The following is a 14,486-nucleotide window of genomic DNA, read 5'->3' on the forward strand; positions in this document are numbered from 1 at the left end:
TAACAAATGGAACAGGCAGTATGGGTGCATTGGCTGAGTATCAGTCCTGTAGGCCTAGGAGACCTGTGGCCATCAGCTCCTCTTCTAGCTGGCCTTTTCACCTCCCTAAAACCCATTCCCTCATATCTTGCACGGCTCCCACTCCATTCCCATTTCTTTTCTTTTCTTCTTCCTCCTCCTCCTCCTTTTCTTCTTCTATTATTATTCTTATTGTTTTTAAGACAAGGTCTGGCTCTGTTGCCCAGGCTGTAATGCATTGCCATGATCTTGGCTTACTGCAACCTCCACCTCCTGACTTCCGTTGATTCTTTTGCCTCAGCCTCCCAAGTAGCTGGGATTACAGGCTCGTGACACCATGCCTCCTGGCTAATTTTTGTATTTTTAGTAGAGACGGGGTTTCACCATGTTGACCAGGCTGGTCTTGAACCTCTGACCTCAAGTGATCCACCCACCTCAGCCTCCCAAAGTGCTGGGATTATAGGCATGAGCCACTGTGCCCGGCCCTCCATTCCTGTTTCTGCTCAACTGGCCTTTCTTCAGAGAGGTCTCTCTGATGACCCTATAAAAATTGCCTTCAAGGGAAAATGTGGCACATATACACCGTGGAATACTATGCAGCCATAAAAAACGATGAGTTCTTGTCCTTTGTAGGGACATGGATGAACCTGGAAACCATCATTCTCAGCAAACTGACACAAGAACAGAAAATCAAACACCACATGTTCTCACTCATAGGTGGGTGTTGAACAACGAGAACACATGGACACAGGGAGGGGAGCATCACATGCTGGGGTCTGTCGGGGGGAAATAGGGGAGGGACAGCGGGGGATGGGGAGTTGGGGAGAGTTAGCATGGGGAGAAATGCCAGATACAGATGATGGGGAGGAAGGCAGCAAATCACACTGCCATGTGTGTATCTATGCAACAATCTTACATGTCCTTCACATGTAACCCAAAATCTAAAATGCAATGAAAAAGAATTGTCTTCACTATCTTCCACCCAAGTCACCCTATATCTATATACCCTACTGTGTAGTGTTTTTTCTTAAAATGTTTATTCCTCTCTAAAATTATTTTTTATATTTATCTGTTTTCCATCTTCCTGCCATAACTATGGCCAAAAGACAAGATGACAAATACTGTCACAAATACCACTGGAAGATGTAGAACATAGTGCTGAAAATTTCAAAGAGGAAAATCTTAGAACAAATTAGACAGGTCTGCCATTCGAAGCTTTGCTATGCTGCTGGATAAGATGCAGATGTTTCAAACACATCTCTGTGCATGAGGGTTGCTAGATTCTATATCCACGATGGAATACGGAAGAAAAAAAACCACTTGTGATGGGAAGATGCACCGGGAAACATCTATTCTAGACAAGAAACCATTTCTTTTTATAAAAACAATACCTTGTGGTAAAATTGTGTCTGTGTAACCATGGAAGAAACTAGAATACTAGAAGAGCTCTGAGACAAGACATTGACAGCACCATGGGGGAAATTCACCCACTGCCTCATCCACCGGCAGCAAGAGGCAGCAGAAGCTAAAGTCAGAAGGTGCACGCTGCTGGGATGTCAGGATGTAGTCAATTGTATGAAGACAAGACCAGGCAGATGCAGCGCGGGCATCACCGTCATCTGGACGGAGTGTGAATATCCGCAAAAGTCCTGTATCCCCATAGAAAGCTTTTGAATACCTCATGGCAAAACATTTCAAAGACCTGCCAGACCTGCAGATGAGCTAGTTATCTTCTTTTTTGAAAAAACAGGAAGATAAGTATTCCTGGGATGACAAGTAGTTGTCAGTAGTATCGGTAGATATTTTTGAAATGGGGAACACACTTACTTTGTCCCTTCAGGGTAAAGGGCATGTTTTAACAAAGCGAGCATCAGGATAGCTGAGTGTGTTGACTGCCTTATCTTTATATTTATGATTGCAAATGTCAAGTGTGCCCTCACGCTGCTGGCAATTTTTGCTAGATTCCTGATTCCATTCTTCCATTTCCAAGAGCTATTTCACTTCTGGTCTCTCAAACCTCCCACAGCCCTCGCCACTCCCACTCTCAACGGATGACTTTCTTCCATTTCACTGTGCACCTGCACTGTTCCACGTGCTCTCCCTTCTTTCCTGGTTCGGCACCAGATGAACCATCTATGCTAGGGCTGACCCCTCCACAGTGCTGCAGATCCTGTCCCCTCTCACCCACTATATTAGTCTGTTTTCACGCTGCTGATAAAGATATACCCAAGACCAGGCAATTTACAAATGAGGTTCAAATGGCTTACAGTTCCACGTGGCTGGGGAAGCCTCACAATCATGGGGGAAGGCAAGGAAGAACAAGTCACATCTTACATGGATGGCAGCAGGCAAAGAGAGAGTTTGTGCAGGGGAACTTCTCTTTTTTAAACCATCATATATCATGAGATTTATTCACTATCACGACAACAGCATAGGAAAGACTTGCCCCCATGATTTGATTACCTCCCACCAGGTCCCTCACACAACATGTGGGAATTCAAGATGAGATTTGGGTGGGGACACAGCATATAACCAGGCCCCAGAAGTTGTTCTCGTTCTTCTGCACCATTACTTTTCTCCCTCTGGGAGTTCATTTCCATCAGCTTGCAAACATCTTCACCAAGAAAGTGGAGAAACAAAACCAGCAAATGAATCTAAGTCTCCCTTGACATTTCATCACCTACCAGCAATGGCTTCTTGGTTTACAACAGAACCCCTCACGAGTGTGGTCTACACTCTTCCTTCCTCCGCTCTTTATTGATTACACTCTACTAGGCTTTCATTCCTTACATTCCACTGAACCCTCTTTCAGCAAGGTCACTAATGGCACCCATGCCCAGACCTGGGGATCAATGCACAGTCCTCTCCCTGCAGTTCTCATGGTTGATGGGTTTCCATTTCGGACACTTTCTTCATGTAGCTTCTGGGACATGGTATGCTATTGGTTCTTCTACGTCAGGTGCTTTCACTCTGTATCCTCAGTCCCAACATCTCCATGGTGGAAAGCTCAGGTCTCTATCCTCAGACCTCTTTCTCTATTGACACTTATATCCTTGTTGATTTTGTCCAGGCTCTTGACTCCCAAATGCATATATATATATATATATATATATATATATATATATATATACCTCTGGTAGAGACATTTCCCCTGAACACCAAGCTCATCTGTTCAACATGGTACCCATCTCCACTTGGCCGTCAAATAGGCGTTATCAACTTAAACATATCCACACTGAACTCTTGCTTTTTTTTCCTCCAAACTCTGTCACATACCCACACATAAATCTTCCTGTCCTAGTAAATGACAACTGCATTCTTAGAGCAGTTCAGACCTAAAACTTTGCAGTCATCCCTACCTCCTCTCTTTCCCTCACATCCCTCATTTAATCCTCCAGGAAAGACTTTTTGCTCATTCCTTTTTTTTTTTTTTTTTTTTTTTTTTGAGACGAAGTTTCGCTCTTGTTACCCAGGCTGGAGTGCAATGGCGCGATCTCGGCTCACCGCAACCTCTGCCTCCCGGGTTCAGGCAATTCTCCTGCCTCAGCCTCCTGAGTAGCTGGGATTACAGGCACACGCCACCATGCCCAGCTAATTTTTTGTATTTTTTTTAGTAGAGACGGGGTTTCACCATGTTGACCAGGATGGTCTCGATCTCTTGACTTCGTGATCCACCCGCCTCGGCCTCCCAAAGTGCTGGGATTACAGGCGTGAGCCACCGCGCCCAGCCGCTCATACCTTTTAAATCTATCTGGAAGTTGACCCCTCCTCACCAGCATCACCATCACCCACCATCACCCCACACCTGGATTACTTCAATACCCTGTTTCTGCAGTGAGCAGGTCTACACAAACCTACCCCAAAAATCTGGGGAAGCTGAGAGGTGGAAGAAAGAGGCTGACATATCCAGTTTTTTGGAAAGAAACATTTAATAGGGGCTTACTTAATAGAAGACATGTCCTGGGCAGCAGTGACGAGACAAGACAGTGGATCCCCGAGACATGACCCCCCCAGACCCAGGGCAATGGTGACTCAGAAGGAATGTGCAGGATGACTGAAGTAGGATAACATCAAGGTTGTTTTGACTTAGGGGCAGAATTTATGACAAGTACATGCTTTCATACAAGGACCGGTAAAATAAACTGGAAATCCTAGAGGCCTTCCTGGAATGGGAGTTAATCAGAAATTGACTTGGCCGATTAGCATCCAAGGTGGAACTGCCTTGACCTCCACATCCTCCTAAGTGACCTCCCCGGTCCCTCTTGCTCCCCTACAACTTATTCTCCACAAACTCAGAGGCACCCTTTTAAAACATGTCAGATCCTGTCACTCCTCTGCTTTCTGCCTCACGGGGAATGAAATCTGATGTCCTTATCATAGTCTACAGGGCCTTAGTCATGAGCTGGCCCTGGGACCTCTCTGCCCTCAGGACTCTTCCATAAGCCTCTCTGCTCATTAAGGGCTGCTTACTGTCCAGGTCTTTGCACCTGGAATGCTGACCCCTTCCCCATCCATTCACTGCATGGCAGGGTCCCCTGCTTTTTTCAGTTTCCATCAAACGTTACCTGTACCAAAGAGGCCTTCCCAGACCACTCCGTCTAACACAGCAGCTCCCACCCTCAACCTTCCACTCCAGCTACTCTCTACCCTCGTATCCTGCTTCATGTTTCTTCATGGCAGATTTTTACCAGCTGCTGTATATTAGAGTGCTTTATTTGTGCATTTGTGCTGTGTCTCCCCAGCAAGAGTGTCAGCTTCATGAGGTGGAGATCCGTTGTTGTTGTTCATTGCTTTATTCTCTGTGCGCAAAACAGTGTCTGGTGCACGGTAGGCTCCTGTTTGTTTAATGCATGAAAAAGCAAACTGCTCTTTGGAAGAAACTTTCTGGAGAGGGCATTTTGAGACGGAATGTTTGCAAATGTTTTCATTATTATGAGAACAATGGAAAGGTATCTTTTTCTGTTATCACTTCCAGAAAAACATATTTAAATAAATTGAATTTAAGACCAGAAGAAATACAGATCACTGGTATTACACAGTAGTAAGCCAAGATTTAAAAAAATAATGATTTCTTGCATTACGTAACTGATATTTTCAGTGAAATAAATGTTATTTAGTATGTTGATAAAGTAATTATTTACATTTTTATTTATCTCATTTCAATATTTATATTATTTGTGTCCCATAATACACATCTCTAGAACAGTCCTACATGTGTATAATTTATACAAAAACACATATCCATAAAACAGGGAGGCATGCTTGAATTTTTTTCTGTTATGTTATTATCTAGAGGAGGAGTATCAGGATAGAATTAGATTTGGGCACGTTTTAGGTTTTTGCACATTACCTAATTGTACATTGCCTAAATTGATTCTATTTCAAAAACCACTTTCTAGGCTGGGCAAGGTGGCTCATGCCTGTAATCCCAGCACTTTGGGAGGCCGAGACATGTGGATCACTTAAGGCCAGGAGTTTGAGACTAACCTGTCCAACAAAGTAAAACCCCATCTTTCTTTCAAAAATAAAAAAGAACCAATTTTTGTAAGCTAGCTTTTGCTGTGTAACAAACTACCTCAAAATAGTGGCTTAAAACAATCACTTTTTTTTTTTTTTTTTTTTTTTTGAGACGGAGTTTCGCTCTTGTTACCCAGGCTGGAGTGCAATGGCGCGATCTCAGCTCACCGCAACCTCCGCCTCCTGGGTTCAGGCAATTCTCCTGCCTCAGCCTCCTGAGTAGCTGGAATTACAGGCACGCGCCACCATGCCCAGCTAATTTTTTGTATTTTTAGTAGAGACGGGGTTTCACCATGTTGACCAGGATGGTCTCGATCTCCTGACCTCATGATCCACCCGCCTCGGCCTCCCAAAGGGCTGGGATTACAGGCTTGAGCCACCACGCCCGGCCCACAATCACATTTTTTTTACTTACAGTTCTTCTGTTCCACCTAGCATCAGCTGTGATCATATGCTAGGCTGCGTACAGGAAGTAACTGGGGTGGGGTGGGAGTGCGGGAGAAACTTCGCTGTGCTTGGAGGTCCAAGAAGGCTTCATCACATGTCTGCTACCTCAGACCTTCTCTGTTACACCTGGCTAGCTTTGGCTTCCTCACAGCATGGTTGTCACAAGGTGGTTGGACTTGTATTAGTCCATTTTCATACTGCTATTGAGAACTCTCCCAGACTGGGTAATTTATAAAGAAAAGAGGTTTAATGGGCCCACAGTTCTGCATGGCTAGGAAGACCTCAGAAAACTTAAAATAATGGCGAAGGCACTTCACGGGGCAGCAGGAGAGAGACAGTGCCAGCAGGGGACACGCCAGACACTTGTAAAACTCCGTTTACAGATCTGGTGAGAGCTCACTCACTATCACAAGAACGACATGGAGGAAACAGCCCCCATGATTCGATTACCTGCACCTGGTCCCGCCCTTGACACATGGGGATTATGGGGATTATAATTCAAGATGAGATTTTGGGTGAGGACACGGCCAAATCATATCAGACTTGCCTTGACTGCTGGCATTCAGGAAGGAGCATTCTAAAAAGGGCAGAAGCTGCAAAGACATCGTTTTGGAAGTTGCACAACACCATTGAAACAGCATTCTATTGGTGAAAGTTGGCCAAAAGTCCAGTCCACAGTCGAGGGGTGGGGGAAATGGACCTCATCTTTCAATGGGAGGAGTGGCAAAGAAGTCAATTTTCGCAAACATAATGAATTGCACATCGTTATGTTTGTGAGATTCATCCATTTTTTGTTGCTGTTGCTGGTTTTTTGTTTTTGTTTGTTTGTTTGTTTTTTTTTTTTTTGAGACAGAGTCTCGCTCTGTTGCCCAGGCTGGAGTGCAATGGTGCGATCTTGACTCACTGCAACCTCCACCTCCCGGGTTCAGGTGATTCTCCTGCCTCAGCCTCCCAAGTAGCTGGTGCATGCCACCATAGCCAGTTAATCTTTTTGTATTTTAATAGAGATAGGGTTTCATCCTGTTGCCCAGGCTGATCTCAAACTCCTGAGCTCAGGCAATCTGCTTGCCTCGGCCTCCCAAAGTCCTAAGATTACAGGCATGAGCCACTGTGCTTGGCTCATTCATTTTGTTGCATGTAGCACTTTTTCACTTATTTTATTACCGTATTCCATTTTATGAGTGTATTACAGTTTGTTTATGCATTCTCCCGTTAATGAGCATTTGGTTGTAGTATTTTGCTATGATGAAGCTTTATGAAAGTAATCGGACATGCCTTTTGGTGACCATATGCATATGCACTCTTTTCTCTCGGGAACATGTCTAGGAGTGAAACTGCTGGGTTATATATTTAGCTCCACTTCCAAGTAATTTTCCAAAATGCTTCTGCCAATTCACACTCCCATCAGCAATGTAGAAAAGATTCAGTTTTTCCATATTCAGTTTATCCATATCCTTGATATTTGCAGTCTTTTTAATTTCAGCCATCCTGGTAGGTGTGAGGTGGTATCTCATTGCTCATTGTGGTTTTAATTTGTATTCTTCTTCTTCCTTTTTTTTTTTTTTTTTGGAGACAGAATCTTGTTCAGTTGCCTAGGTTGGAGTGCAATGGCACCATTTCAGCTCACTGCAACCTCTGCCTCCCAGGTTCAAGCAATTCTTGCACCTCAGCCTCCCAAGTAGCTGGGATTACAGGCATGCAGTCCACACCCGGCTAATTTTTGTATTTTTAGTAGAGATAAGGTTCTGGTATGTTGGTCAGGCTGGTCTCGAACTCCTGGCCTCAAGTATACACCTGCCTCAGCTTCCTAAAGTGCTGGGATTACAGGCGCAAGCCACCAAGCCTGGCCTATTTTTTTCTTAAAAATTTGGTAGAATTGGCTGGGTGCGGTGGCTCAAGCCTGTAATCCCAGCACTTTGGGAGGCCGAGGCAGGTGGATCACAAGGTCAAGAGACCGAGACCATCCTGGTCAACATGGTGAAATGCCGTCTCTACTAAAAATACAAAACATTAGATGGGCATGGTGGCGCATGCCTGTAATCCCAGCTACCCAGGAGGCTGAGGCAGGAGAATTGCCTGAACCCAGGAGGCGGAGGTTGCGGTGAGCCGAGATCGCGCCATTGCACTCCAGCCTGGGTAACAAGAGTGAAACTCTGTCTCAAAAAAAAAAAAAAAAAAAATTGGTAGAATTTACCAGCTATGCCATTTCAGGGAGATTTTTTTTTTTTTTTTTAAACTTATGGAGTCAATTTCTTAAACAGATATAGGATTGTTCAGATTTTCTATTTCTTCTTGCATTATCTTTTGATAACTTGTTTTTCTAGGAATTTGTTCATTTCTTCCAAATTTTCACATTTATTGACCTAGAGTTGCCTTTTTAATGTGTGTGGTATTTGTAGTGATATCACTGTGTATTGGTTAGTGATGTCACTGATAACAGTTTATTTTGATTTTCTTAGTCGATTGCTCAGACTAGAGCACAGTGGTCTGATTATAGCTCAGTGCAGCCTTGAACTCCTGGGCTCAAACAAACCTCTCATCTCATTCTCCCAAGTAGCTAGGACTGCAGGTGTGCACCACCAAGCTAGGCTCTTCTTTACTTTTTGATCAGTCTTTCTAGAGTTTATCAAATGTATTTGTCTTTTGAGAGAGTTAATGTTAGTCTGTTAAGACTCTTCTTAAAAATAATCTTTTAGGCTGGGCGCAGTGGCTCACGCCTGTAATCCTAGCACTTTGAGAAAGCAAGGTGGGCAGAACACTTGAGATTAGGAGTCCAAGACCAGGCTGGTCAACATTTCTAGCAGAAACCCTGTCTCTACTAGAAATACAAAAATCAGCCAGGCATGGTGGCTTATGCCTATAATCCCAGCTACTCCAGAGGCTGAGGCAGGAGAATTGCTTGAACCTGGGAGGTGGAGGTTGCAGTGAGCTGAGATTGCGTCGTGGCACTCCAGCCTACAGCGATGAGGTCTCACTATGTTGGCCAGGATGGTCTCCAACTCCTAGACTCCAGCACTCTTCCGCCCTTCGCGTCCCGAAGTGATGAGATTACAGGCACCAGCCACCACACAAAGCCTTTGTGAAGCCTCTCTATCGAAGCTTGCTTTCTCTCTCTTTTTTTTCCTTTATTTTTGTCTTTTTTTCTTTCTCTTTTATTAATTTTTCTTTTTAAAAAATTTCCTTTGCATCCCATTATTCTTCAGTTTAACCTTTTTTCTAACTTCTTGAGGTATATGATTATATCAAACATCCTCTTCTCAGTGAGATCTTTCTTGAACATTCCATTTCAGACTGAAATCACCTGGTTGCTCTCATTCTCCTCTCCTCTTCTCCTTGGCACTCTCATCACCATTTAACATATCACGTATTTTCCTTATTTATTTTTTTCTCTCCCCATCAAAATAGAATCTCCATGAAGGCAAGGACTTTTGTTTACCTTGTTCACTGCTGAATCCCCAGGACCCAAACCAGTGCCTGTTTTATTAATAAAACAAGGGCCGGGCGCGGTGGCTCAAGCCTGTAATCCCAGCACTTTGGGAGGCCGAGGCGGGTGGATCACGAGGTCGAGAGATCGAGACCATCCTGGTCAACATGGTGAAACTCCGTTTCTACTAAAAATACAAAAAATTAGCTGGGCATGTTGGCGCGTGCCTGTAATCCCAGCTACTCAGGAGGCTGAGGCAGGAGAATTGCCTGAGCCCAGGAGGCGGAGGTTGCTGTGAGCCGAGATCGCGCCATTGCACTCCAGCCTGGGTAACAAGGGCGAAACTCCGTCTCAAGAAAAAAAAAACAAGGAATGAATGTGTTAAATGAAGAAACAGTAAGAGCTAAATTTACTAAGCAATTGCTATCTGAGACTCAGTTATATTCATTTATGCATTTATTTATTTAGTTATTTACTTTTTTAGAGAACGGGTCTGGCTTTGTTGCCCAAGTTGGTCTCCAATTCCTGGCCTCAAGCGAGCCTCCCGGCTCAGTCTCCCAAAGCACCAGGATTACAGGCGTGAGCCATCACACCCGGCGGAGACTCAATTATAAGGGGCTCACAGATAACATCTAATTCTTAACAGAGGAGGAAACTGAGGCACAAGTAAGCAGGAGAGCCGTGATTAGAAACCTAGGTCTAACTCACAGCCCGTGAGCTTTCCTCCAAGCCCCGATTCTTCCCCTTAAAAAAAGCCAGCGAGGGGCGAGACCCGGAGGGCAGAGCCCGCGCTCGCGAGCCGGGCCCTGCGCAGCGCCCCCAGCAGCCTGATGAGCACGTCGGTCTCGGAATGGATGACCGTCGAAACAGAGTTGGATCGAATCACTCAGCAGCGGGCGTCGCCCACTTTCTTACTGGTTGGTTTTGGTTCCCAGTAGCAGGAAAGGAAGACCGTCTGCGAGGGGTCTGCAGGCTTGGCGGACCCTCGCCCCGGATTGTGTGGTTTCGCGGCCGCGCAGGCGCACGGAATCCTAAGTCCCGGGCTTGCGTTTCCGGCCGGAGGGCTGCTCCCGCCTCTCCCGGAAGCTGCTCTCGCTACTCGGGTAACGGGTCCCGGCGGTGGCAACTGTCGCGGCGCCGCGATGGACCTCGAGGAGGCGGTAAGGAGGCGGTGCGTCTGGCAGGCCCTGACTGCCGGGGCCGGAGGGAAGAGAAGCTGAGGAGGAGCGGCGGAGGCTGTGGGCTGGGGCGGCCACCGGTTGGAGGAAGGCGGAGCGCAGGGCTGCGGGGCGGGGTGAGGTCTGGGGCTGGCGGGCCGCGTGCGCGCGCGGCTTTGGTAAAAAGGCCGGAGTTTCTGGCTCGGCGAGGTTGCGGGTGAGGGAGGGTGTGGTGTTTGTCGTTATGGGTGTGTTTAAGGATGAAGTTGTGGGTTTTGTGGGGTGGCCACCCACCGGGCTCATCCTCTCGAGACTGGACCACCTACAAGTTCCCTTTGATGCTGGGGTGGGTGAGGGAGGGGCAGGGCTTGGAACCGGAGATGCCTCCTGATAACCCCTGTCGGTCTCTCTGGGAATCCTCACCAGAGTCTCCTGCAGGGTTTCTAAATTAAGATTTGGGAACTCCCCAAATTGTCCAGCTCACTGCAACCTCCACCACCCAGGTTCATTCATCGTAGTATTAGTACGGGGTCACTGAACACTACCAAGTTGCCAAAATTAATTTGGCATCGTAAAATGACACATTTTCGTTTTTTCTTTTTGAGGCAAGGTCTCTCTTTGTCCCCCAGGCTGGAGCGCAGTGGCAAGATGACGGCTCACTGCAGCGTTGACCTGCTGGGCTCCAGAGATCCTCCCGCCTCAAACTCCCAATTAGCTAGGACTACAGACGCGAGCCGCCACTCCTGGCTAATTTTTTCTTATTTTTTGTAGGGGCGGGAGTCTCGTTATGTTGCCCAGACTGGTATTGAACTCCTGGGCTTAGGTGATCTTCCTGCCTCAGCCTCCCAAAGTGCTGGGATTACAGGGGTGAGCCCCCGCACTCAGCCAGATGGCACACACTGTGATGGTATTAAATGATACTCGATAATTAGATCAACGCTAATAACAAGTCAAACTCCAAAGAGTTGAGAATCAGAGAATTAGGTCTGTATATACAGAAGCAGTACTATCTTATAGTAGATGCCCAAAAAATATTCATTGAATGATGGATAGCTAACTTCTGTAAATGCTAGGCTGATGAATTAATAATTATAACTCACCATTAGCTAGTGTATACCCAGACTAGAGACCATGTCTGTTTTGAATCCCTAGCACCTAGTAAAATGCCTAGTACGCACATAGTTGATTCCTTATGTTGCCGAGTGAATAAATCAAAACTTGAAACTAGTACCAATCTAGTTCCTCTGTGGCATGTGCTTTTAGTGTCCTGGAAGAGTTCCAAATGATATTTGCATTTTTTTTTTTTTTTTTTTTTGAGACAGAGTTTCGCTCTTATTACCCAGGCTGGAGTGCAATGGCGCGATCTCGGCTCACCGCAACCTCCGCCTCCTGGGCTCAGGCAATTCTCCTGCCTCAGCCTCCTGAGTAGCTGGGATTACAGGCACGCGCCGCCATGCCCAGCTAATTTTTTTGTATTTTTTTTCAGTAGAGACGGGGTTTCACCATGTTGACCAGGATGGTCTCGATCTCTTGACCTCATGATCCACCCGCCTCGGCCTCCCAAAGTGCTGGGATTACAGGCTTGAGCCACCGCGCCCGGCCGATATTTGCATTTTTTAAAAGTCTTCTCTTTGCTTAAGTTTGTCATCTTTCTCACAGCATTTTCAAGGAGCTTTGTTTACTCATTTTTTTTCCGGTTTATCCCATCACCTCCTTTCTTTTTTCCTCTCACACTGCATATGTCAATAAATTTCCTCCAATAGTTTAATTTGGTTTCACACCACTCCTCTCCTTGTTTGCAGATAATCTCTCTGATATATTTTCTATTGTCCATGATTTTTTATTTATAAAGTCACCAGGAACCCAACTAAATAGAACTACAGGGTTTAGGTATAATGCACTGAATGTAGCTTGATGGGAACACCTGTTCTGTCCTCTTCTGCCACAGGAAGAGTTTAAAGAACGCTGTACTCAGTGTGAGGCTGTCTCATGGGGTCTTACTGACGAAGGCAAATATTACTGCACTTCCTGCCACAATGTTACAGAGGTAAGTAACAAACACCATTTATGCATTTGCATGTGTTTTAAAAATTGCTGTTTCAGCCTGATATGTAGTCTAAGTCCCAAAGAATTTGGTTGATTCTTGTCACTCATGCAATGCCAAATTTCCAAGGCCTTCGGTACTTAAACATAGGTTAAGGAATTTGTGAATTTGATTGAAGATGAGTTTTTGAAATTATGTTGAGCCACGTTTATAAATGATTTCTTATTCAGAGTGTTGGTTGAAGGGAAATAAAGTTGTACTTAGAAGATGATACATTTCTTTTTATTAGTTAGTACTTAATTTACTTTTTTTTAATGTGTCATGGTGGCTTAGAGGTTTGGAAGATGGAATGTTAGAAAGCTTGAGGATTGTTGGGAATATTTTGGAACTATGCTTCATTATCCTGTTATCTTTGTATAGTACCTTATAGATTGCAAAGTGTTTTTGGCTCCATTATTACATTTCCTCCTCATCACAAACTGTGAGAGGTACTGTTACGCCTATTGATAGGGCTCACAAATTGAGTGAGTTTGCCAAAGTTACACAGGTACCAAGTGTTCAGCCAGGACCTGAATGTAATGTGAGTCTTCTGTCTTCAGTGTTCGTTTTATCCATCACACCTGCCTCTTAAAGTAGAGATTGTCATACTGTCCTGTGTAACCTTGGAAACAAGCCCACCTTCACATTGTGAGTGCTAGGTCCTATTGTGAATACACCTGCAGGCCAGCATCACCAAAATAATCAAGGATGTAGACAGTCTGCTACTGGACTGGCTAAATGTGCCAGGACCCTCCTCTGGGGAAAGGATTTCCTCAAAGTCTACAGAGCCAGGAAGGAACAAATGTGATCTTCACCATACAGGATTAAGAAAGGCAAATTTGGAACGAGTAAATGTAACCGAGTAGACTTCTTCTGGCTAAGATGGAGTAACAGAGACCAGATTTACTTTTGTTCCTTAAACAACGAAAAACCTGGACAAAATATATGAAGTGAATAAAAGGAAAAAATTTTTCCCTTGAAAAAACTGGTGAATTGAGCTTGCAAGTCTGTTACACAAGTGCTTTTCCTTGAGACAGTATTCTTTAGTCTGCAGCCAGAATGTTTATCTCTGCTTCCTGTTTAGTCACACAGAATGTTAAAAAGATCTGTACTCGATGAAATTGTTGGGGTGATGGAGATATTTATTATGTTGATTATAGTGATGGTTCTGTAGTTTGTGTGTGAGAGTATGTGCGTGTCTGTGTATGTCAGATTGTGCACTTGACAGATGTGCTGTTTGGTCCTCATCTTCAGTGTGTAGTGAGGAGCTAGCAGTTTTACTCACTCTTGCTTTTGTACTGTAATGTAGTTATAAACACAGTGAAGAAAGAGTGTGTCTAATGGAGTATTTGCCATTAGTAGTTGAAGTCAGAATACTAATTTTATGGGAATTGAACTACATTAACTAACTGCTTTTCTAGTTCTGATTTTGATAATGTTTCCATTTGATTCTGTTTGGTCAAATCTGCTGCACTCATTTTTTAGTTTTGCAAGAATCTAATACCACTACCTAGCTCCCCATTTGAAAGACTGTCAACCCGTGTGGAGTAACTAGTCAAGAATGGAGAGTTCTTGAAGGTGGACAACATCTTTATAAAGATCAAGAACCTAGTTCACTGTCTTCCTTTCAGACGATAGGCTTAAAGGAAAAAAAAGTTATGTGTTGCACAAATTCAGTAGTTATTTATTATACTTAGAGTAGTTATTTATTATATAGAGAATGTGATGTAGTTGGGGCTCCCTGGAGTTGAGCAGTGTGGTGATGTTGAAATACAGTAAGCGGGGAATGGCCTGCGAAACAGTTACAGCTATGAAAAATGGAAGTCACAGTACAACCTGC

The 14,486-nt window shown here is 44.6% G+C and overlaps 1 protein-coding gene across 4 annotated transcripts in view; it reads left to right on the plus strand.

Annotated features, from left to right (window-relative positions):
* Positions 1–10,449: 10,449 nt before the first annotated feature.
* Positions 10,450–14,486, plus strand: part of TAF1B (TATA-box binding protein associated factor, RNA polymerase I subunit B) — an 81,342-nt gene continuing 77,305 nt past the window's right edge. The window contains exons 1-2 of one of the 4 annotated variants that reach the window (XM_074393893.1): positions 10,450–10,566; positions 12,512–12,610. Coding sequence is in view for 1 of the 4 variants with exons in the window: in XM_003927222.3 (XP_003927271.1) it covers positions 10,549–10,566; positions 12,512–12,610 (117 nt within the window). In the remaining 3 variants the exon portion in view is untranslated. Of the gene's footprint in view, positions 10,578–10,600; positions 10,701–12,511; positions 12,611–14,486 lie in introns of those variants that run through there. The other 3 variants (XM_003927222.3, XM_010337948.3, XM_074393886.1) reach the window with 3 other exon arrangements.

This window comes from Saimiri boliviensis, chromosome 1 (assembly GCF_048565385.1).
Source record: "Saimiri boliviensis isolate mSaiBol1 chromosome 1, mSaiBol1.pri, whole genome shotgun sequence".
NCBI lineage: Eukaryota > Metazoa > Chordata > Mammalia > Primates > Cebidae > Saimiri > Saimiri boliviensis.